At 40.9% G+C, this 21,836-nt stretch overlaps 1 protein-coding gene across 8 annotated transcripts in view; it reads left to right on the plus strand.

Annotated features, from left to right (window-relative positions):
* MYO9A (myosin IXA) overlaps positions 1–21,836 on the plus strand; it is a 193,473-nt gene that overhangs the window by 135,602 nt on the left and 36,035 nt on the right. For 7 of the 8 annotated variants that reach the window (XM_064456908.1, XM_064456909.1, XM_064456914.1 and 4 more), the window contains 6 exons: positions 4,331–4,452; positions 5,869–6,010; positions 6,815–7,010; positions 11,495–11,614; positions 16,236–16,311; positions 21,046–21,189. In XM_064456908.1, coding sequence (XP_064312978.1) covers positions 4,331–4,452; positions 5,869–6,010; positions 6,815–7,010; positions 11,495–11,614; positions 16,236–16,311; positions 21,046–21,189 — 800 coding nt within the window. The remainder of the gene's footprint in view (positions 1–4,330; positions 4,453–5,868; positions 6,011–6,814; positions 7,011–11,494; positions 11,615–16,235; positions 16,312–21,045; positions 21,190–21,836) is intronic. The other variant, XM_064456913.1, reaches the window with a different exon arrangement.

Below are 21,836 nucleotides of genomic sequence, written 5' to 3' on the forward strand. Positions count from 1 at the left end.
TTCTGTTTGTAGCAATAGGATTTCCCTCAAGCCTTGCTTGCTTCCCAGTTGGGAGGGCTTTCCTGATGCTCACCACATGTATTTGAATCTTAAATTCATTATTATGTGTGATATAAGCAGTGTTTGTAGTCTGGGGTCAGCTGTAGGCAGGCAAGATTTCTCATTAATAGTGCTTAGCTTTCTCTTTACTAGAGTTGCTTTAATTTTCATATCTCAAAATGTTGGAATTTTTGCCACGTTCTGTTTATTTAGTACCCATATCTTACACGCCAATATATTTTGGGTAATGTTGTGTGATATTCAGTAAAGATTTATGCTCATATTCTGAGTATATCCATTTCAAAGTGTGGACCCACACGTTATGGTCCTTTTTGTGGTCTTTAGGGTCTTTTTTTTATCTTTGAACATCGCAAATTGTGTTTCATGTCATAGCATTCAGGTCTATCTGAGCAATTTAAGCTCTAAAAAAAGGTCCCTTGCAAACAATAAAAACTCAAACTAATGCTGCCTTTTCTTATAAGCCACAGCCACATCTTCTTAAATATTGAATGCAATGATGAAGGACATGTATATGGAGTTTTTTTTCCCCCCTGAAGAGAGGCAAGGTGAAGTCACTAACACCCTTCTCTCCTGAGCTTAAACCGAGTCAGAGGTGCCAAATCCATGTTTCACTTTTTTTTTTGACCTGGCTGCTGCAACGAGCGTGCTGATGCAGCTACGGCAACGTAACTCTGCTCTGATTTGGGTGATGGCATTTGAGAAGTGATTGCATTCATGTTGGCAGGATGAGTCCCTTTGACGTGCAGTGCCAACATTGATATCCTGCCAATGTCATCATGATTGGGGCAGCAGAATTGCTTCTAAATGCACAGTTGGGAAGCATTCACCTACTTGTGGTGGCCATACAGGTCCCTTGGAGAGCAATCAGTAGCATCTCACCCAATAATTAAATGAAAATATGGAACTGCTGGACTCTAAAAAAAACCCTGAATGTATTTTTTGGTTCTTTGTTCAATTCCTTTTGCCAAGTTTGGAAGCTCAGTGCTCTCCTCTCCAGCAAACTTGCATCGTTCCACCTTCTAGCAGACCACGTTTCAGCTATCTGGGGATGGGAGGAGTAAATCAGTATGCTTTTGTTGGGAATAAGGATGCTAAAAAATAGGACTCTATGGACCCTACTGCGCTAGAAACTTGCAGATAGTGGTAACATCAACAGTTTGGTTCTTGACATAAAGGTGGCCTTCTAGAAATAGGACATTTGAATTTGCCCCTGAACATAACTTAGTTTTAAATCACAGTATAAATTTAAGCTGATCTTTTAATTAACCTCCAGTTTGAGGTTTTTTTATTTGAACGGGCTTTAAGTGTTTCGTGTTGTCTTTGTCTTGACCATATGTTGTTAAATTAAAACCTCGTGTCATTTGGATCTAATTCCTTAATAGTGAAGTGCTCTTTGAGGACCCTGCATCCGCCAAAGGATCACAGAGGCTTTATTGTCATACTCAGAAGTGAAGGAATATTTTGGAGGTAGCTTTTAAGGATATCTCCTGAACACTACAAGATGATGGTCGTTAGAAGATGAATATAGAAATAATGTACAAATCATATAGAAGATTAATAACTGAAACTTAATTGAGTAAGTTTAATGTGTACAGATGGACAGCAATGATTTTACCCTAAAGCTTCTGCCTTTATGTGAACAATTTGCATGCTGTTCTGCAGACCAGCAATCACCCAAGGAATTATATCAGTCAATCACAAAGCCATAGTTTTTTTTCCTGGGCTGTGATTCTGAAGACAGCAAACCAGTAACTGGAAAAATGCTAGGGAAAAAAAAGTGGGGGGGGAATTTATTTTCCACTTATGCTTTGGAGTAATTGCTCTGGCATAGTTCCTGCTGCTGCATGAGCATCTGTCTTGAAATGAGAGCATATGTCTGAGTTATTATGGAAAATGTTATTAGTTGAGGACTTCAATCCCTCTTTGTATTTGGCCAGTGCAGCCAGAGGTTGCATTGGGGATGGAAGGGAGGGAACAATGGATGGGCAGATGTAGAGAACAACTGTGCAGCCTGGGAGTGAGTGTTTCTGACCCAGCCTGGAGGAGAAAGAAGAGCAGAGGAGGGAACTTTAGCCAAAATCCTGCAGCTGAAGAAACCGAGGCCAGGAGGTACATGATGACCAACCTGAGGTCATGCACTGCCTTTGCAGAGCTGAAGATGAGCATAAAGAGGAGACCTTGAACTCAGTGTTCTTTTATGGTAATTTACTGGAGTATATTTAAAAAAAAAAAACAACGAACAACAGCTGGCATTGCTCGTTAGTTATTTTGCTCCAGTCTCAGGAGTAGTAGAAATTTTTAGTGTGGTCATAAGAGTTTTGCAGCAACATTCACTGTGCAGCTACCTAACATCACATGTGGAGCTATGAGTGTCTAGAGAGCTTCTAGAGCAGAGTAATGGTGTGTGCCCAGTTTAGATGTATGCAAACTTAAAACTGTAGATAATCGGGGGGGGGAGAATATATGTGTAAAGCCCCCATACAAGTAGTTCAAAAAAGTCATTATATAAATAAGTAATCCAAGTAACATGCACCAGCCACCCGTCACCACCAAAACAAGGCTCCTCTTTTATCATCATGGCAAGGTTTATTGCTCTCCAGCTGCTCAGGACCAGTCCTGAGCGGGTGAAGCTGGAACTAATGGACCCTACATCCGATTAAGTGGCTGTCAGAAGCAGGCGGTTGATAAATGATGCTGATTCCCATTACCTCTGCACGCATCACTCTCTCACTTTTAAATCACTCAGGAGAAGCTCACACTTGCTCAAAAAATATGTGGTCTTCTACAGTTGGCTGGATTGCTGTATAGAAGCTTTTTCCCTGACTTACACTGGAAATGCAATGAATCTTAGTCAAATATATGATTTTTAAATGCCTATAGTTTAACAGGGACTTGTGAATGTTATTCTGCTGCCTGCTATCCTGGTTGCTCTGCATGAACTGAAGAAAAAGAAAAAAATTAAAAAGGAAAAAGCTAAAAAAATTAAATTAAAATAAAAAATAAAATTCATGCATACTTCCTTATTTTCAGGATTTTATTTTCCAACAGGATATGCTATGTTTGAACCCAAAAGGCTTTAGGGCTGTTATAAACTCCTCCTGCGCCTGTACACATATGCACAGAGAATATATCATTGGTATAAAGGTGTATGATGTCTCAAATACTGCATTCAGGACCTTGTAGGATTGTGCTTCAGGCTCTTTAATTCTAAAAATAATATATGTCGAGTACATGTTAGTTTTGGATGAGGATACATTGGAGAGTTGGAAGAACATACTTTTTTAAAGTTTTTTGCTCATAATAAAAATAAAATAGAATAAATAAAAATAGAAGCAGAAGGAGCAATAAAAATTAATTGGATTGTTATAAAGGTGCAACATATTTTGAGGATTTTTTTCCTTTTTTCTTCTATCCTGACATCAAAATGTCTTACAATAGAGAAATAAAAACACAGCTTGCATCAGTAGGACTTTTTCCAGCACCTGGAGTAAGGTGCTCTCCCAATATCACTGCAGTCACAAGTCTTAAAAGCATATTTAAAAATCATAATTTTTATCATTACTTTCTTCCAGATGCCCTAAAATAATTTCTGCAGAAGACTTCTCAAAGTAATCCAGCCGAAAGTCTATCTTGGAAGCGGGAACTGTTATAAAAGAGCAAGGGTTGGAGTTATTTTGGTGGAAAATAAATAGCGCTTTTTTTTCCCTCAGCATGAATATGGGGACAGATCCTCACTTTTATTGTGAAGGGTCATGGCTCTGCTGGCCTTGGAGTGGTGACCTCTGCTAGCTGGATGTTTCTTCGTTAGCCCTTATAGTACCAGCCATTAACACCGTGAGATATAGAACAGTAGAGCCCAGTGAAGCAGGAAAGGGAGTTATATTGCTTTTTGTGTGTAATTAAATGAACATGTTGTACCGCCATTTTCTTCCAGCAACTAAATACTAAATATTAGTTGATGCAAATACATTGTGTAATGCTTTAACAGCAAGACAGGAAAAGGAAAATGAGAAGCAATGATGTGTAGCACAATATGCATCCTTGGGTAGGCATGGGCTGCCATATAGCTAATCTATGCCTGAGCAAAAGTCTGATGCACCTGAAACTGTAAAATGTTGTGCGGTTCACTGTGGTTTAGGCTGTTCAAGTGGTTCTTTATCATTTTCTTTTGCAGCAAAAAATATTGGTAGCATATTAGCAACCCTTTGAATCTCACTTTTTTTTCTTCCTTGCACCCAATATAGTTATAATATCTATGGGGTTTTTTTAGGAGGAATACAGAGCAGAAGGAATTAGCTGGCACAACATCGACTATATAGACAACTCTGGCTGCATCAACCTGATCAGTAAGAAGCCAACGGGCCTGCTCCATCTGCTGGATGAGGAAAGCAAGTGAGTAGAAAACTGTTGGTTTTGCTAATGATATTTGTTTTTTCACTTAAAAAGTGTATCCATAAGTTTTACCTCTTGTGATTCTTCCCAGAGAAATGCTGAGAGCTTGCTGGGCTGATTTATCTTAAGTCTCTAGTCCTGTTTATGAGGTGCTAACACAAACAGTGGAGAATCAGCAAGCTGAGCAAAAAGCCTTAACAAATTATAGTTAAAATTCTGTTTCAATAATTTCTTCCATTAAAGGGAAGGGCAAAGGTTTCCTTTGCTCTCTCCTCATTTCTCTCCCTGTCTCTCGTGGTGTAATTATGTGAAGATGCTTGCAGCTGAGCTAAGTGCAGGAAGAATCCAAGTGCATGACTTATAGCAGGTTGTGTGGGTGCTGTTACTGAGATATAAGGTGGATTTATTAATTTACTTTTAAAAATTAAGCCAGAGTGAACTGAGGGCATTTGTACGTAGGGGGTGTGCTTCCATAAGGTTTCATGGGCATCAGGGATGTAGCTCAGATGTGCATCCTCTGTTATATCCATCTACCTTGTCTCGGTAAAAGTTACCAGATGAGCATGTGGCTTCTGGGCCTGCCTTTGGGTGGAAACTTCTGAGTGTAAGGGATCTCCCATTGGATGCACATGCCAGTTTTCTCTGTGTGAAGGGCAGGGAAAAGCCAGGTGGATTTGCTGGTGTTGCCTCAAATCCATGTGGCTCCAGTTCAGGGCATGAGCTCTCCTCCCAAAATTTGGTTGCAGGTTTCTCCTCTGTTTCTTGTCTCAGTGATAGACACACAGCAGCAATGCTGTCCCAGTGATACTGTTCCAGGCTAAAACAGCTTAACTTAGGTAAAGTTGTGAAATATACCCCCAAGTTGCAGATTTACGTGAACTTTGAGGACGGAGGGTTGGCTTGCTCTTACCAAAAGGCTCTGCTCAAGCTTTCTGTCCTTTTTCTTCCTCTTTCCTGTGCCAGGATCAGTCAAGTAGCTTCTGAAATTGAAGTGAGATTTGTAGGCGAAACAGCTCAATATTTCCTAAATGTGTGAATACCCCATAGGTATAGGAGCAGTCTAAGCCTCAAAATGAACAACAGAACCTTGGGGTTTCAGGTAGATGCAGCTACCCTGAATAATCTCCATGCAATGGGCATACCATGCAGTATATCACCATAAAAATACACCTATTTGTGCTTTTGTAACTGATTTCAGACCATTACTAAATCAGTTAAGAGTTCTTCAGACAGCAGATGTACCTTGTATTTGCATATAACCACACGTGAGCATACAAAATAGTCTTTGTTTAGTATCTGCAGGCACAGAAGTGGAAGCTCAGAATGTAACTATTTTCCTATTTGTGGTCAAGAAAGAAGCGTAAGAGCTTTTTCATTGGGTTTACAGCTATCTTCTTTTGAATTATTTCCATTCAGTTTTCCTCAAGCCACAAACCAGACGCTGCTGGACAAGTTTAAGCGTCAACATGAAGGGAACTCTTATATTGAATTTCCAGCAGTCATGGAACCGGCTTTCATCATCAAACACTACGCGGGCAAAGTGAAGTATGGAGTGAAGGTCTGTCACCCAGCTGTTCCCTGGCAATTGTTTTCATTTAAATCATTTAGCTGTGATAAGGAAGGAGAGCCCAAAAGGTTCCATAGAGGTGTTTGGAAAAGGACTTGGCTAGATAAGAGACGTGAGGGTCAGGAGAGAAGTGTTCGAAAAGCTTGGCTGAAATGGGAAGGTGGTGGGAATTGTGTCTTCCTGTTCTCTTCCACGTTGCAAGCTCCACATGTCAGTGTTTTGGGGAATAATTAGGGACAGGGACTGAGGTTAATGCCACGTCCCAATGATGTGTTGAAATTGGGTATTTGTTAGCCTTTCTGGGCTTGGTTGGTGTAGAAAACCCAATGGTGTTTTCATCATTAGCCATTTCTGAATACAGGTTACATGAGCATAGGTCTCAGCATCTCACTGCTGCAGGTACTTTCTAAAAATCCCATGCAAATTATTTCAAGATTTACCCCATTTGTATTCATGCCAATTATTAGCAGAAGCAATTCTGGTGGGCAGCTGAGCCTGTATGAGAAACAGCCTCAGGATTTATGACTGCAAATCTGTAGCTGTGTTGCTGATACAATAAATGCACACGATAAACTTGAGCATGAGCTTCGAGATGCTTCAGAGAGCAGTGCTTTGGGATAAAACATTTATTTTCTGGACATAAAGAGGCATCTAATATGGGGGCAAAAAAGAAAGATAGAAGCAGGATTCAATAGTTGTGCTGTCCCGGGTATAGCCTGCCAGATCTTACCTGGCGTATCTTGTAGTTATTGTTTATTTTCCTCTTTTCTCCCCCTCTTTTTTCTCCTTCCCTAGGATTTCCGTGAGAAAAACACAGATCATATGCGCCCAGACATTGTAGCTCTCCTGCGAAGCAGTAAAAACGCCTTTATCTGCGGGATGATTGGCATCGACCCAGTGGCTGTCTTCCGCTGGGCAGTCCTGCGGGCATTTTTCAGGGCGGTGGTTGCTTTTAGGGAGGCTGGAAAACGATATGTGGAGAAGAAAACTGGTACGTGTGCCAATCTCCTAATCCTAGTGCCTGTTTTTCACCAGCGATTTAGGTCTAATACATTACTACGTATTTTAAGTAGCCTGACTTATTAGGAGCTATTAATCTATTAAAATATCGTTAAAATAGTGTGTAGATTTTTGTTATGCAAAAATTACATTTAAAGGTACATTTGCATTTTAGCATATCGTAAGAAAAGATTTTCACTTTACTGCTGCTTTAACTTTTCCTTTTTGTAGGATGCATGCATAGGAAAACCTGAATGATTCAAAGAGAGTCATAAAATTATTCAGCAAATAAGGCAAAATATTTTTGCTAGGGATTCTTGAACTGTTAGTTACATCTGGAAAAAAAAGGCAATAATTCTTCTCTATAATTTTTCAAGCTGTTCATCCTTTAAGCTGCAAGAGAGCATGTCTGTTGTCTAGCAAAATTCATTGCTTTACAGTCATCCAGAACCACCTTATGCCAAACATGGGGGCATTAAATTAAAGGAAGGTAATGGTGCATCATCATGCTGTGGCAGGCAATACCTGGCTGTACTTTTAGATCATTCCTCTGCATAAAGCAATTTCGGAAAGATGAGTACAAGCTATTACTATTAATTTCTGGGCACAAGAGGGCTTGAAATTCATGATGAAATTAGAGCCTCAGCAGGGAAAATGTCAGCTGAGTTAAAATTAAGCACAGAGCTGCCCCATGAATTATTTTTTTTTTAAAGTCGGAGAGGTGTGCATCAAGAAGAGACAAGGAACTTGGGATGAGGAACGTAGATATGGAAACTGTACAAGTGGAAAGAATAATTTTCTTGTTTGGGGCAAATAATAGCATCCCAAGAAGCGCAGGAGGCAAAAATCAGCTTTCAGCTCTTGAGGCTCTTCCTCTTGAACCACTTGGATGCAGCGTAACAGAAAAGATGTTTCTCATGAACCTGGGTCTATCTGGCACATCAAGGCAGCATCTACTGACAGCAGCATTTCAAAATGCCGTGGGGTAGATGGCAAAGACATTTGGCATTGGGGAAACATCACTCAAAAGAGTTGGCTTTGGAAATCTGTATTTCATTTCCCTAGCATCGCCTCTTCCTCTTGCATAAAGCCCAGGCTGAACTGAAGTGAGCTGGTCAAGGAGATGAAAAATAGTTCAGTCTCTCTCAGGAAGTAAGAGCTAATTTCAAGCCCTGCTTTGTTTTCTGTGTCTCTGCTGATTGATCATGCCTGCCATGCTTCTCTCCCCACTGCCTAGTTCTCCACTTTTCAGTCTTGACTTTGTGTCATTAACTTTCTTCTCTCTATCTCTCTATCTCTATATCAATCAATATATAGGTATAAAATAGAGTCTAGGAGGTTTTCAGACAATTCTGGAAGACTTACTTCATGCACCACCTTCCCTTTCCAAACCAAAACTAACACAGTAATGACTGAGTTCCTAAACCTTTTTTGGCACTCATTGCTGCTGCTTTATCTATCTGGTGTCCTTTGGTCCAGTTTCAAATGTCTTTGTGCTTTGTAATCTTTGTTTTTTGAGTCAAATAGAAGGAAAGAAAAAAAACCCAAACCCCTCAAAAAGCTGGATAAGGTTTGTCTTAAACTTCCCGACTATCCTCAGATAATTTATACCCTGAATTTCTATATGCAACTTCTGCCTAAATTGGGAAAAAGTCATGGGAAAGTCACTGTTATATAGGCAGAACTAGTGGGAGGTTACCTAAATCAAATTCTCATTTTGAGGTACGCCTTGCCCATTGAGAAAGTTTGCCCTACAAACTGGAGGAGCTGGGACCGCTCAAATTCTGCTAACTCTGCCCCCTTTGGAGAGGTACCCATCATCTCCTGGCATGACTTCTGCCCAGGTAGTGGTAGCACTTAGCAGGGTGAGATCCGTAGTAATGTCTTCATTGTGCTTTGGCTCGCAAGACCTCATGCCCATCACCCATTCAGTTGTCCTTCTCCAAAATCCCATTTGTCTTGCCAAAGCACCACAAAGCAGATGGCTGTAGAAGAGGCGAGCCTGAGCAGAAGGCTTTGCCAGTGTCTGGACAGTGGGGCAGGCTAGTGAGGCATAGCACGTCTGCTACCAGATGCTGCTGGTCCCTCCTGCTCCCTGAAATAACACAGAAAAGCCCCAAACTGATGCTTTGCACCTGTGGCAGAAGGCATTTGTGAATTATTAAAGAATCACTAAAATTACCTCATCTCAATAGACAAAAGCAGACAACCAAAGACAGCATGTGTTTTAGGTTTATTTGGGTTTTTTTGCCAAACCTTGCTGGCTTTAATTAGCCTGACCTGAATGCCTTACCACCTACAGACGTGGAGTTTTTGATAAAATTATCCTAGATTAGCTGAGAATAACTTCACACACATACATTCATCCAAGTATGCATGCTTAATATTTGTACATAATTTTTTAAAAGGCATGCTGCCCCCTTCTTGATTTCTGAAGTTCCGTCTGCTGCTGCTCCCATCTGTCAGGCAGGTGTAATTGATGAGAAGGAAAATATCTGAACCATATTTTAGTTTTGGGGTTTTTTTTATTTGAGGCTCCTTGTACTCTTTTGTTTTAACCCCAGCTGGATCTCCCTTGCTTTTATGTGTCTGAAGGCCTCTCCAAGTCACACTTGTAATACCCAACAGGGATTTTAATGAAAAATTTCTGGCTTATGTCTAAGCAACTCTGCAAAATTTTGCTCTGCTTTCTTTTTGCATCATAATTTTGGTTACCTTCTCCATGCTAGCAGTGCCAATCAGGGCTATGGATGCTTCTGCAGGGATAATCAGCATTTTTTCCTTCCTGGTTTGGGGACTCTCCTTTTCTTGTGCTCCTAATATCCTCGTAGCGCAGCTTTCAGTGACTGTGCAATTGTCCTCGTTAACCTGGAGGTGAAGAGCAGCAAAGTGGTGTCACAGTGAATTTTGTTGGGTACCTTTCTTTTCTACCCAAGAGGTACCTTTTAACAGTGCTGCTAACCCTCCTCAGATGAAACATGCCAGGATCTGGCAAGATGCAATTAGGTGAAGGGTGAACTTTTTCAATAATTTTATTTTTTTAGTTATTATTGTTGTTATTATTGATTTTTATCAAGGAGTATTGAGATAGTCCAAAAGAACTACATGCTTGAACTAGATTTGTTAATGAACTTTGATTAAAGGAACTTTATCAAGCTTTTTAGCAAAGAAATTTGGCAGGTTGACCTTTTTTTGCTGTATCATTGATATGAATTTGTTACGCAAAATTCTTTGTAAGCAAAAACCTGACGGAAGGACTGGTGCTGTTTGTATAAACCAGGCTGTGGACACTCCCAGCTTTCTCACCTTGGTTTTGCTGGACATGAACCTAAATTGTTTCCCTCACGAAGGTTTTGTGGTCCTGGGGCTGCGCCGTCCCTTGATGGGCTCTGCATTTGCATTCAGCCAATAAGGGTTGCTCCTTGGGTTAGTGCCCATTGGGGATGACCTACATGATAACGCCTTCTCAAAAACAATCCCGTTGACTTCTGCAGATTTATGTCTGAAGCTGGGCACCAAAAAACCAACCTCCCCGAAAGAATAAAAAAACCTCCCAACCTGTATTTGCAAATAAATATGATAGCAACCAAACAATTGGTCTGTGAGGTCTCAGTGAGCAGCATGAAGTGGTGTTAATGTGAGGAAGACACCCCTTGACAGTGTTCCTCTGGAAAGTTCAGATTGGTCCTTTCTGGTTATTCAGTGCATTGGTACAAAGTGCTTTAGTACATGCTGACACAAGGTAACTCCTTGGTGACCTCATCACGCCTCAATGTGAGTATGAGATATCCCTTGACCTGGCCACTTAAATGATGACAGAGAGGTCTGCCTGTTTGCACAGTGCCACCTGTGTAACCTCTCTTGTATCCTATGGTCAGTGCAGGGCCATCAAAAGTCATCTTGGCCACACAATGATAGGTTTTTTTCAAACTTTAGATCTCAAACCCATCCTATCTAACTCTAGATTCTGTGTCGTCTGCTCTTGAGGAATACAGAACCCTTGTTTAATACAAATATTCTATTTTTCCTTTTAATTACCAATATCTGAGCAAAGCCTGGCACTGGTATGCAAGATGAGAATTTGAGGTGGCCATGCCCAGGAGCATCTGTGCAGGGAATTGTGGATAATGCCTGGCAGAGGCACAGAAAAGATTTTAAAAAGCAGTTAATAAAAGTGAAGATTTTTCTAATAATCTTTTTTCCCCAAAAATTGTCTCAGAGTGATTATGAAGTGATTATGGTCTGGCTAATAGGATTATAAGTGGGGTTGGCACATGGTCCAGCCCATCACTCCTGTGTCACAGCACTGTCAGGAGGAAACCAAGGTTAAATTGTGTCAAGCATGAAAAACCATGCGACCCTCAAGCTCTTGCGTCCTTCGGGCTTGTTCTTTACCCCCTCCTGATTTCTGCTTATATAATCTTTCTCTTCTCTCCTTTTTTTTTTTTTTTTGTTGTTTTTATTTTGCTTCCCAAGGGCATGATGATGCAGTACCATGTGCGGTTTTGAAAAATGTGGATAGTTTTAGCTTTCTCCATCACCCAGTTCATCAGAGGAGCTTAGAGATCCTGCAGAGATGCAAGGAGGAGAAGTACAGTAAGGCTCCACCACCCGCCCTTCCCTCTGATACAACACTCATGCCAAGAAATGGAAACCAGGTGCATTCAGCGTGGAAAGGATAAAAAAACTGCCTGAGGACCTTCCAGGATCAAAACAGCTGCTTTATAGCAATTTTGACCCTATTGGGAAATTATTAGGCAGAGTTTGAAGAGTAAAATTAAATGCAAACCCACATCTCTTAAGATATGGCATCATTTTGTTGGTGGTTTCCCCTTTACTCACTGACTCAGTCAGGATGCTGATGCTAGGGGTATTTTTTCATGCGTTTTATTGTTGTTATCACATGTGTGATAATAAGTTCAAAGCACTGCAGGTCTGGTAGGCACCTGGTATAAGGCGCGTGGCTGATATAGGTGGAATTTGACTTTATTCAGGTTTCATTTGACTTCAAAAATAACTTTAGCTTGTGAAGACTGTCTCCAAGGGCTTTTACTTAAAACTAAAGTGTTTGGCACTATTATTTTACAGAATTAGTTGAGTAAAGATGCACTTGGTCTCCATTTCTTCCTCCTCTCTCCTCTGTCACATAATAAATTCATCCTGCATGACAACATGGACACTCTTGCCTGCACTACTATGTTATATATACATTTATATATTAAAATACATATTTGGTGCTCATATCTTTAGATATACCACTTTTCTGCCATTATGCTCTCCCTTCATGATGCACATTAAAGCTTACAGAAATAGAGCACTGCTATATGCAGTCTGCAAGGGCAGATCCTCAGCCTGAGTTGCTAACTTAAACATTGTGCAACTTAGGTGTAAATGCAAACCACCCAATTTTTTTTCTGCAGAGCTGAGCACGGTAGCTACAGTAGTTACATATTAAGTCTTCACAAATATGCTTTTCCTGCTAGAAACCTAATATCAGACTTCTATGCTTCCTGCAGCATGTAGCATTGGGGAGCAGAGGTATTTTAATTCTTAATTTAGACTCTAATTCTTAATTTAGAGTATGTTGCTTTTTCCTACAAGTTCCCACCATTGCGACAAGGAAATACAAAACAGTAAGGCAAACACAGCAATAGATTTTCTTAAGGGGTGTTGTGCTAAGTGACCTTACTGATACTACTAAGAAATAATTGAAAAGGAAGGTGGCTGTCAGTAGAGAAATTTTAACTGCAATTAATTAACTAAATTTGTAATTTGTTAAGTTTGTAAGCTCAGCAACATGGGAAGTTTTGGGGGTTTAATTTGCAGTTGCTTAGGTGTGAAGAGGGAGATTCATACAACTAAGAGACACTTAGAAACAGAGCTTTAATTTAATGTGGTGTTGAGCTCTGTTTCTAAGTGCTCTGTTTCTAAGAGCTCAGGGTTGAGCTCAACATGTTAAAATCTCACTTATTATAGACAAGTCCACACAGTTTAGTGTTTCTTGGGATAAAACCAACACATGGATCCAAGAGTAACATTGCCATAGTTTGTGTATTGGCCGAGAGCATCCAACCTGACAAACGAGTAATTCATGTTCTGTATTCAGAAATCATTCACGTCTTCCCATGGGGTGTGCTCCTGCAAGCTGCTTCTCCAGGCTTCATTTCTTTGGCAGGCTAAACCAGGATTGGAGCTTGTATAATTTTTGGGTTCTGAATTTAGTGGGCTTGTGGGCCTGGCAGGCAAGGATGCTTGGGCTGAGGTTGGCCCTGGGGACTCAGCTTTTCCCAGAAGTCAGATAAGGTTACATCCATGTCATCCTTGAGAGAGCAACCAAATAGATCATCTCCTTGTCTTGAATTGTGCAATTAGTTCTAGCTCTGCACAAAGAGAGAACTAGTTGATTTGATGAGTATATTGAGATTCCCTTTAGGTCATTTGGATTTCAGCTTGTGTAGTCAGCTGATTGACCTTCCCTTACCATCTCAGTTGCTTTACTGGTGTCTTTCAGTCTATCAGTTAATTTATGGTCTTCCACCAGAGCAAGGCACTGGGTTTAGACAGCTCTGAGTTCAAGACCAAAGCTCTGCTGTTTGACATTTGAGAGTAAGGAGTAGACTGGGATTATCTAAAGCTCTTCTCAGTGAAGGCAAAGACCTGTTAGGGAAATCAGTCTGTCTTTCTGAAATACTACATCTTAAGAAAAGGGAATGTGCTTGAAAAATCAGAATAATTTTATTCCTGCAGCTTGCATCTGAGGTAGGTGAAGGGAATGAGTGGTTTCCAATCACACCACTGTTCCTTGCCTGCAGTGTATTAATATATACAATTTAATGGCCCATATTCACTATGCAGAATTCTCAAAGCCACATGCCATTCATTGGCTTAAATCTAAAACCTTTTTGCCTTTCATTTCTATAAAAACCCACTCTACTTGCCAGAAAAAGGGCTACATAAATATGACAACTTTTATTTGGCAGTGGCATGTATGTATTTCTTCTTTTAAGAGCCAAACAATGCTACAATGTAGAAGTGTTTTTGTTTGTTTTTGTTTGTGGTTTTTTGTTAATGTCTAAACTAATCCTCTTTAACCCAGCTTGTGTGCCATAACTTTTGTTAATCAACAAGTCACTTAAGGTGCTAAGCTGGCAGAATTACAATGCAGTTTTAATGCAGCTATTATCTGGAAGCCTGAAATAGAAATTCCCTTTTCCCAAGCAATGCAGTAATATTTTGATATAACCTTGTCTTTATAACTTCAGCCCGACTTCTTGGGTTAGATAGTGTTTTGAGCTTTTTTCTTTCAGGGATTTCTTTGGTGGGTGGTGCAGGGAAATGAAGGAGGACAGAAATTGCTCCAAAAAGAAGGACATGGACTAAAGAAAATCTTAGAAATACCAGTGAAAGCCCATTTTTTCATGAAATGTTTTAGGCTAGAGAAGCCTTATGTGCCCTTAATGAGGAAGTATCCAGACACATATACTATACAGAAAATAGATGTAGCTAGACATTAGGTGCTTTCTCAGTGTAAAACTAGGATCAAAAAATACTAATGCATTATTTCAAGCAGATTTCTGATTATTATAATTTTTCTCCCCCTTTACAATTGGGTTTCTGTGCTTTAAACAAGCAACTTCTGGCACGGAAATGCCAGGTAAAGAAAGCTCCTAGGATGAGAAATGTAACAAAAAATGGCTTAAATGTCAAAAAGGGGATTAAAAAGAGAGTTTTGAACTCTAAGCATAGCTAGGCACTCAGGTAGATTTTCTGTCTTGCTTTCTAAATATCTCCAGAGCTGGAGATTGCAAAACCTTCTCAGGTTTTGCCTTGGAGCACAGGCAGGATCAAAGATGATCTGTGGCAGCACATTGGCAAATTTTCTTTTGCTCCGATTTCTAGGATATTTGGACATGTTTAGGTACAATAACTTAACCAAGTGGACTGTGAGCCTTTTCAGGCATCTCCTGCCCAATGTACAGGCTTCAAGGCAATCCATTGTAATATCTCAACAGATATAGGAGGATAGCCGATGGCCCATTAAAGCGATGTTACCTGTTGAGGTTTGGTAGGAATTAATCTCCTTAGAAATTTCAGGCTCTGAGGAATGGCAGATCAGCAGGATGGGCTCAGATCTCTGTGTATTTGCTTTGCATTCATCTTCAGAATAAAAAGATTCTTAGGACACCTTTTAGCTCAGTATCCAGGCTATATCAAATAGAAAAATGATAAATATGCGGAGGAAGTGATATGCTATTGCTTCTTCCTATTCTGTTATAAACTATAATTTAGGCTTCTTTCTTTGTAGAGAGTGGTTTTCTGCAATTTTTTTTTTCTCTGCAGAAATCTCAGGGTAAAGGAATATACATTTTTTTTCTATATTAAGGTGATGCTGCAATGTTTCCTGTCTCACAGAAGCAATTTCAAGACAGTTAAAAAATTGCTTGGCTGTTTTCATATCAAATTTGATCTTACTGGGTCTTTAAATATCTGTAGTTTAGTGACTTGAAAAGTGTTTTGCTGTCTACAACAATTGCCTTCTGTCTTCCTAAATTCTTGGTTACAAAACATTTCCCCTTGGTGGAAGATAACAGCTTGAAATGTCTGCTTCTTGTAACCATGGATGATAACTTCCTTGGCTATTTATTAAATATAAATTACTCTAAAACTACCCCTATCAAAGGATATAGGTTCAATAGGCAATAACGCCTCCCTGTGCAATATATACTACTTGCCATACATCTGTAGGAAGGGAAGAAGTATGCAAGGAATAAATGACCATTTTTTCAAGCACCCTACTTATGTCCAAGTATTTTGCCTGTGCAAGCAACTGGGTTGTCCCATGCACAGCAGAGAGCATAGGAATATTTTGGACATTCAGGACACATGTGGCTGGTTCCCTCATCACAGCAACCTGTCTCTTCACCCTGTACGTTTACTAGCTGGGACGTGTCCCGAACACAACATGCATGTGTGGGAGGGGAATTAGTAGGCCTGAGCAAACACTGTTACTAATAAGGGTGATGACTCTGTGGCAGAGAGGTAGAACTTAGTAGACGATGGGTATGTCGGCATCCTTGGCACCCTTGTATGCCTAGCACGTGCCATGACGTGTACATGCTCCTCCTTGCTGCACTCAATGCTAAGTTATGGCTGTGCTAATTGCCTTTTGGAAAAAGTACTGCCAGGTAGAAACCTCTTTTTTCATGTGCTGCATTAGGTATTGCTCGGAAGAGCCCACGGACACCACTCTCAGACCTCCAGGGAGTCAACACCATCAACGAGAGGACCCAGCGGTATGTATCTTGCTTATACATTGGCACGACAAGGAAATCTGAGATGGGAGAGCAGTGTCTGTCACTATAAATGACTGTATTAATGTTTCTCCTAGTTTGCTTATTAATTTTGTCTTCTCTTCATTCTTTCTCTGCTATGTGATCATATCTAAATACCTTTACCTGACTTAATGGCAGGCAGGGAAAGCAACTTTCCTCCATCAAAAGGTAGCACTTGTAGGTGGTGTGGCATACAAGGTGGTAAGAAGCTTGCAAAAAAAAAATACTGAATATGCCAATATCAAGGAAATAAAAATTTATCAAGGATTTTTCAGGAGGAAAAATAAGGGAAATCTGTTTGGGCGCAGAACAGTGCGCAAGTGGTGTGATGGTGTCTCTGGGTGCCACTGAGTGTGAGGGATCTGGGAAGTTATGGGGCTTGAGATGGCATCTTGTCAAATGTTTGTTTATTTTTAAGGGGACAAAGCATGTTAACTGTAGCTAGCTTCAGTTTTTACAGTTTATATGTACAGTTTTATTTTTTAATCTATCCTTGAAGGTTCTGGCCTTTCAAGCAACTGCTTAATGGGATCTTTTTGCTTGAGAGTCAGGTCTATGCTTTGAGATGCAGGTCTATGCCTCTTCTGCAAAAAGTTTTCCAAATCCATTTCAGAATTAAATTGCTTGTGAAGCTAAATGTTTTCATTTCAAAGGGACATCTGATCCTCCTCCTTATCTCTAGCTAGTCTTGTGCTATCCCTCTTCAGGCCCCAGAAAGTCTGATTATCCAAATACCTCCTCTGAAGGGGTACAGTGCCTCTCTGCCTCCCTCTGAGCAGGGGGTGTGTGTGTTTGTGCTGGGGAAAGATATTATGAGAGCATCCTGAGCTCCTAATACAATTTGCTTGGAGCTGCAGATGCCCAGGTGTAACTTCATGGCTGCTCTGAGTTTCATGAGAAGTCCAGAACAAGTCAAGAGGAGTTTGAGACTGTCACCTGAAACATGTCCATCAAATCCCTTGTAATGGTCCTTGCATCTCAGTAGGCTTCACTTCCACACAAAATAAAATATCCTCCAAATATATTACTAAACCTCATTTTTTACTGGCTTTAATGCCAAATGGTCAAGACAGAAATTAGATAACGTGTTGTTCCTTTTTTTTCTAGGGGAACAAAAGTAGCTTTTATTGTATGGCTTTGCACCACATGCCCTCTGAGTGCCATCAAGGCTAGAATATCCCTCTTGCCCTGAATTTCTTCCCTCTGAGAGTGATGGTGGCACCCTGCTGAAGGAGAACTGAGTATTCTCATGTAATTAAAAATTGGCTTATTTTCAGTGGTCAGAGAGGATGTGATTTCCATAAAATTGTTAGATTGAATTCATGAATTTGTGCCACTTCTCAAGTTCAGGCAGAAATCCAACTTGTGGAAGCAATCTCACCCTGTCTTGGGAAGGTGATGCAACCCTGGTTGTCCTCACATGAGTCTTTCGTACCCCTCCTTTTCTTTCTCCTAAAGCTATAGCTACTATGGCTCTAATGTGTTGGGTTACAACAATGGTAGGTACATGGTAACGTTTGAGGCAGAGAAGGTTGGTGTCTCCAGAGGTGACGTGCATCTCTGGTTTTGCAGGTTTCCCTAAACCTGATGTAACATGAAACTTAGTCCCTGTGGAGATCGTCATGTGTAGATAAGGGAAGTTCTGCGGTTTCTCTAGGAAGCCTTTAAATATGATGTTGGTGCATGAAGAACATCTGTGAAGTGGGATTGGGCTTTTCTGGACTGTCCAGCCCCAGCTTTGGAGGCACATTGGTGCAGCAGCTTGAGCTGCCAGCATTTTCATAGCCCAAAACATATCAATTATATCAGCAAGGGGCCATTGTAAAGGCAGGGAAACTCCTCCTGTCCCAGGCAATGAGGGAGATGCATTTATTTACTGTGGAGTTCAGTCTATGGTCAGCTCTATTTATTTGGCTTAACCCAAGCCAGCATACAGACAAGTTGCCTTAAACAGCCAGGATCAAGGGCAGCAACTACTGTGTCTTCCCTCCATCATCCTCAGCAGTTGTATCCTAACAACAGGGTCAGGACAGACAATTTATTTCCTTTCATGATATATTTGCAGAAAATGGACTTTTGAAGCTGTCCTAACTCATATGTTCCTCCTGGTGTGGTGCCTCAGTAGCACAGTCCATGAGCTTTGCTTCTCTTGGGCATCATCGCTGATGGGTCCCCTAATGTTGTCCATGCCCCTTCCTTCTGAAAGCAAAAACAGGGTCTCTCTTAAGATCTCTAAATTACAGCCTGCTCTTTCAGAGTAGGCAAGTGATTTTGATACCTTTCATTGCGGATGATTTTGATCTGAAGAATCATATCATACTTGATAAATGTTGGTATTTCATTTAAATTGCACTTGTCGAGCAAGAAGGGGTAAATATAGGGGTGAAGGTAACAAGTAGAGAAGAGAGATATACTTCAACAGCTTTCCAGCAGATAGACCGGCAAGTGATTTACGGAGCTAAATTAAACAGGAATTTGCTTTCAAAGCCATATCATGATCATGTGGTCACTGATAAGTCTGCGTTGTACATCCAACCCACAGGATAGCCCGGGGCTTCCTTCTAAAAGCAAATTTGAGGCATGACATCAAGCAGGAAGTCATTGCGGAGGATTTTGCGAGCCAAGTGCTCTCCTCTGATCTCAGAAGAAAGTGGATGGCTGGTTTGCACATGCTGGGGGGCGGAAACCAGGCTTCAGCAGAGCGTCAGGAAGCCAGCATGCCTTGAAAGTGCCTTCACTGGCTGGCAAGTAATGAAAGCCATGCCATCGCTAACCAAAACCGCTCAGGCTGTCTCTATTTCTGCCGGTTTATGTTCATTGATGAACTGTTTTATGTGCAGTCACGTCTAAGTGGCATGCAGGAAAGCAGGTGTTGATTGATCTGTCTTGAAAGAGTTGGTTGGGCTTGGTGAGATGGTGACCTCCCAAGTACCAAAGCAGCTGTGTAAGTCACCATATGCACGTATCCATCCTAAAATGTCCATAATAAACAATTTTTGTTGTTGTGGGTTTTTTTGTGTTTGTTTTAAAACCACACAGGACTTTCTAGGGTTTTCTATTCTCTAGTCTCATTCACAGTCCTTATAACCACAGTTGGTCTCAAGCCTGAAAATGCATTAAGGACGGCCAAGATTAATGAAGGGCTGTAGATCCTGAAAGTGGCTGTTGAGGTCTAGTGGTACCATCAACTGGTGATTTTCTTTTTTCCTTGTAAATAGGAGGTTTTTGATGGATGGGACCTTAGCTGTAAAGGGAAGGAAGGTAGACAGGAGAGATCACCTGGATATTAAAGCTTCTTACTAGCCTTCCTTGAATAGAACAGGCTGCTTAAAAAAAGGTGGGTCCTGGAGTTCTCAGTCAGGGGTTTACTTTGCTGTGATTCATCCTTTCTTTTAATAGTGTTACATGTCAAAATGCTGATTTAATAGAGTTAGGAAGGAGTTTGGAAAGTGCTGCGGCGAGGCAGCAAGACGACTTGCACTCCAACATCATGTTGCTCCAAGGATCTGGCTCCAGGCTATGAGCTGTCTGAATGAACAACGTTACATGCTTTACTGTTTTTTAATTTCTATGCAGCACTATATATTTGCCCATCCTCCAAATCATGATTTTAAGGCAAAGGGCTGCCTTGTTGCTAGACCTCATAAGTGCCCAGTGCAAGAGGCCCCATATAAACCACCGTGTCCTTCAGCATTCTCATGACAAGAAGACTGGTGCTGCATTGAGTCTCCTCCTATTCCTTTTCCTCCTGGCTGAGATAGCTCTGCGTGGGGTTGCAGACCTCACTTCTTTCCTTAGGTCACCTTTATTTCACATGATTGTTTCTGCAAGGCTGTTAGAGAATTTAAAATTTAAAAAAAAATTAAAGAAATATTTTAAAAAAACAAACACCAAAACCCCACCACCAAAACAAAAGTATTGCAGTTGGATGCAGCCCCAGAGAGGCTTTGTATAACCCCAGACACCATAGGAAGGCTCCTCAGCTCTGGAAATAATTTGCCCTGATATGGAGTTTTCTTGAGTACCCATTTCCCTTCCTCTGAAGGAGGATTTTAGTTTCCCTCACCCATCCCTTCAGCCCTTCTGCAGCCAGGTGATCATTTCTGGAGACCAAAGCAGCTCTGCTTCATGGCAGAGAGGACCAAGTTGGGCAAGTGATTTGCGATCAGTTCCTGGTGAGTGTTTCTGGGCCAGCCCGTCAGTCCTGCTAGGACTAGCATCCTTCATTTGTGGCAAATAATTAGTTCATTGCAAATGATATTTGCTTTTTCTTTTCCTAATAAAATGATTACATGAATTAGAAACGACAGAGTCAGCACCAGCATCATCTAAAGCTGTGACTATTGATAATGGCAAGGCTGATGGCAGAGGTCATAGTCTCATATCCTTTGGACCACCAGGGTATCTGCAGACCCAAGCCTTGCATCTGGGAGAACTGGGAGCTGTTATTCTCCTGCTGATAGTTTTGATCCTTTTATTAATATTTGAATTTTAAAAGATGCTTAATTAGCCAATCACTTCATGTGGTGTCTGGCATCATGAGCTTGCCCCATGGGAGCAGATTTACAGTTAGAAGAATAAAGTGGCAAATCTCATTTTCTACCGACAGGTCATTTTATTATCTTATTTTTTATTTTGTCATAGAGCCAGGGGGTTTTATGTCTTCCTAACACTGTGCTGTGTTTGGTGTTGCAGTGATGCCTATGCAGTTGGCTGGAATGGCCGAATGGGAGTGCGGCACAGTAGGCTTGCCAGCCCCGGCACCTTCCTAGACAAAGATGGGATATTCGTCAATGCGACCAACAGCAAGCTGCTGGAGAGGGCCCACGGCATCCTCATGTCAGTACAAAAGGAGGGAATTTTGGCTTTATTCCTGAAGCGTAATGAGCAGCATGGGTAGTTAGAGGAATGTAAATAGCCAGAATACAAAAATATCAGGGTTTCAAGTAGACTTGGAGATGTTTCATGGTTGGGTCAAAGCGACCCCAGTATGTTTTATGCATCTAATTTACTTAACTCTTATCATTCATTTGTAATGAAAGACACAGGGAAGAGAGAGAAGGAATGAATCTGCCGGTCAAACCAGTCTCAAGATACGACAGCGATGTAATGCAGTCACATTTTATAACATGGCATCAAAGTTTCCATTACAAATTAGGTGGGGAAATTATGTTGATGATTCATGCTGCAGCCTCATCAGAAGGTTCAGAGAACATCAGCAGTGTGGCTGGAGTTAACGCAGGATATGAGAAAGCAGGAGGGTGGTCAGCCATTTCATGACACCTCCCTCACTCTACCCAAATTACTGGCATCCCCATAATTTCCAGTGTAATTATTCCCTTTAATTGGATACCTTCCTTTCAAACCTGTGCCACTGAATTTGTAAAACTAGTTTGCAGCATGCAGAAGGAGCCCATGTTCAGTGCAGGTTATAGGAAGCAGCTGCTAAAGGGGATTTGCAAGAGCTTGTTTAATGAACTCCTCCA

The sequence above is a fragment of the Phalacrocorax carbo genome, chromosome 7, assembly GCF_963921805.1.
Source record: "Phalacrocorax carbo chromosome 7, bPhaCar2.1, whole genome shotgun sequence".
Taxonomy (NCBI): domain Eukaryota; kingdom Metazoa; phylum Chordata; class Aves; order Suliformes; family Phalacrocoracidae; genus Phalacrocorax; species Phalacrocorax carbo.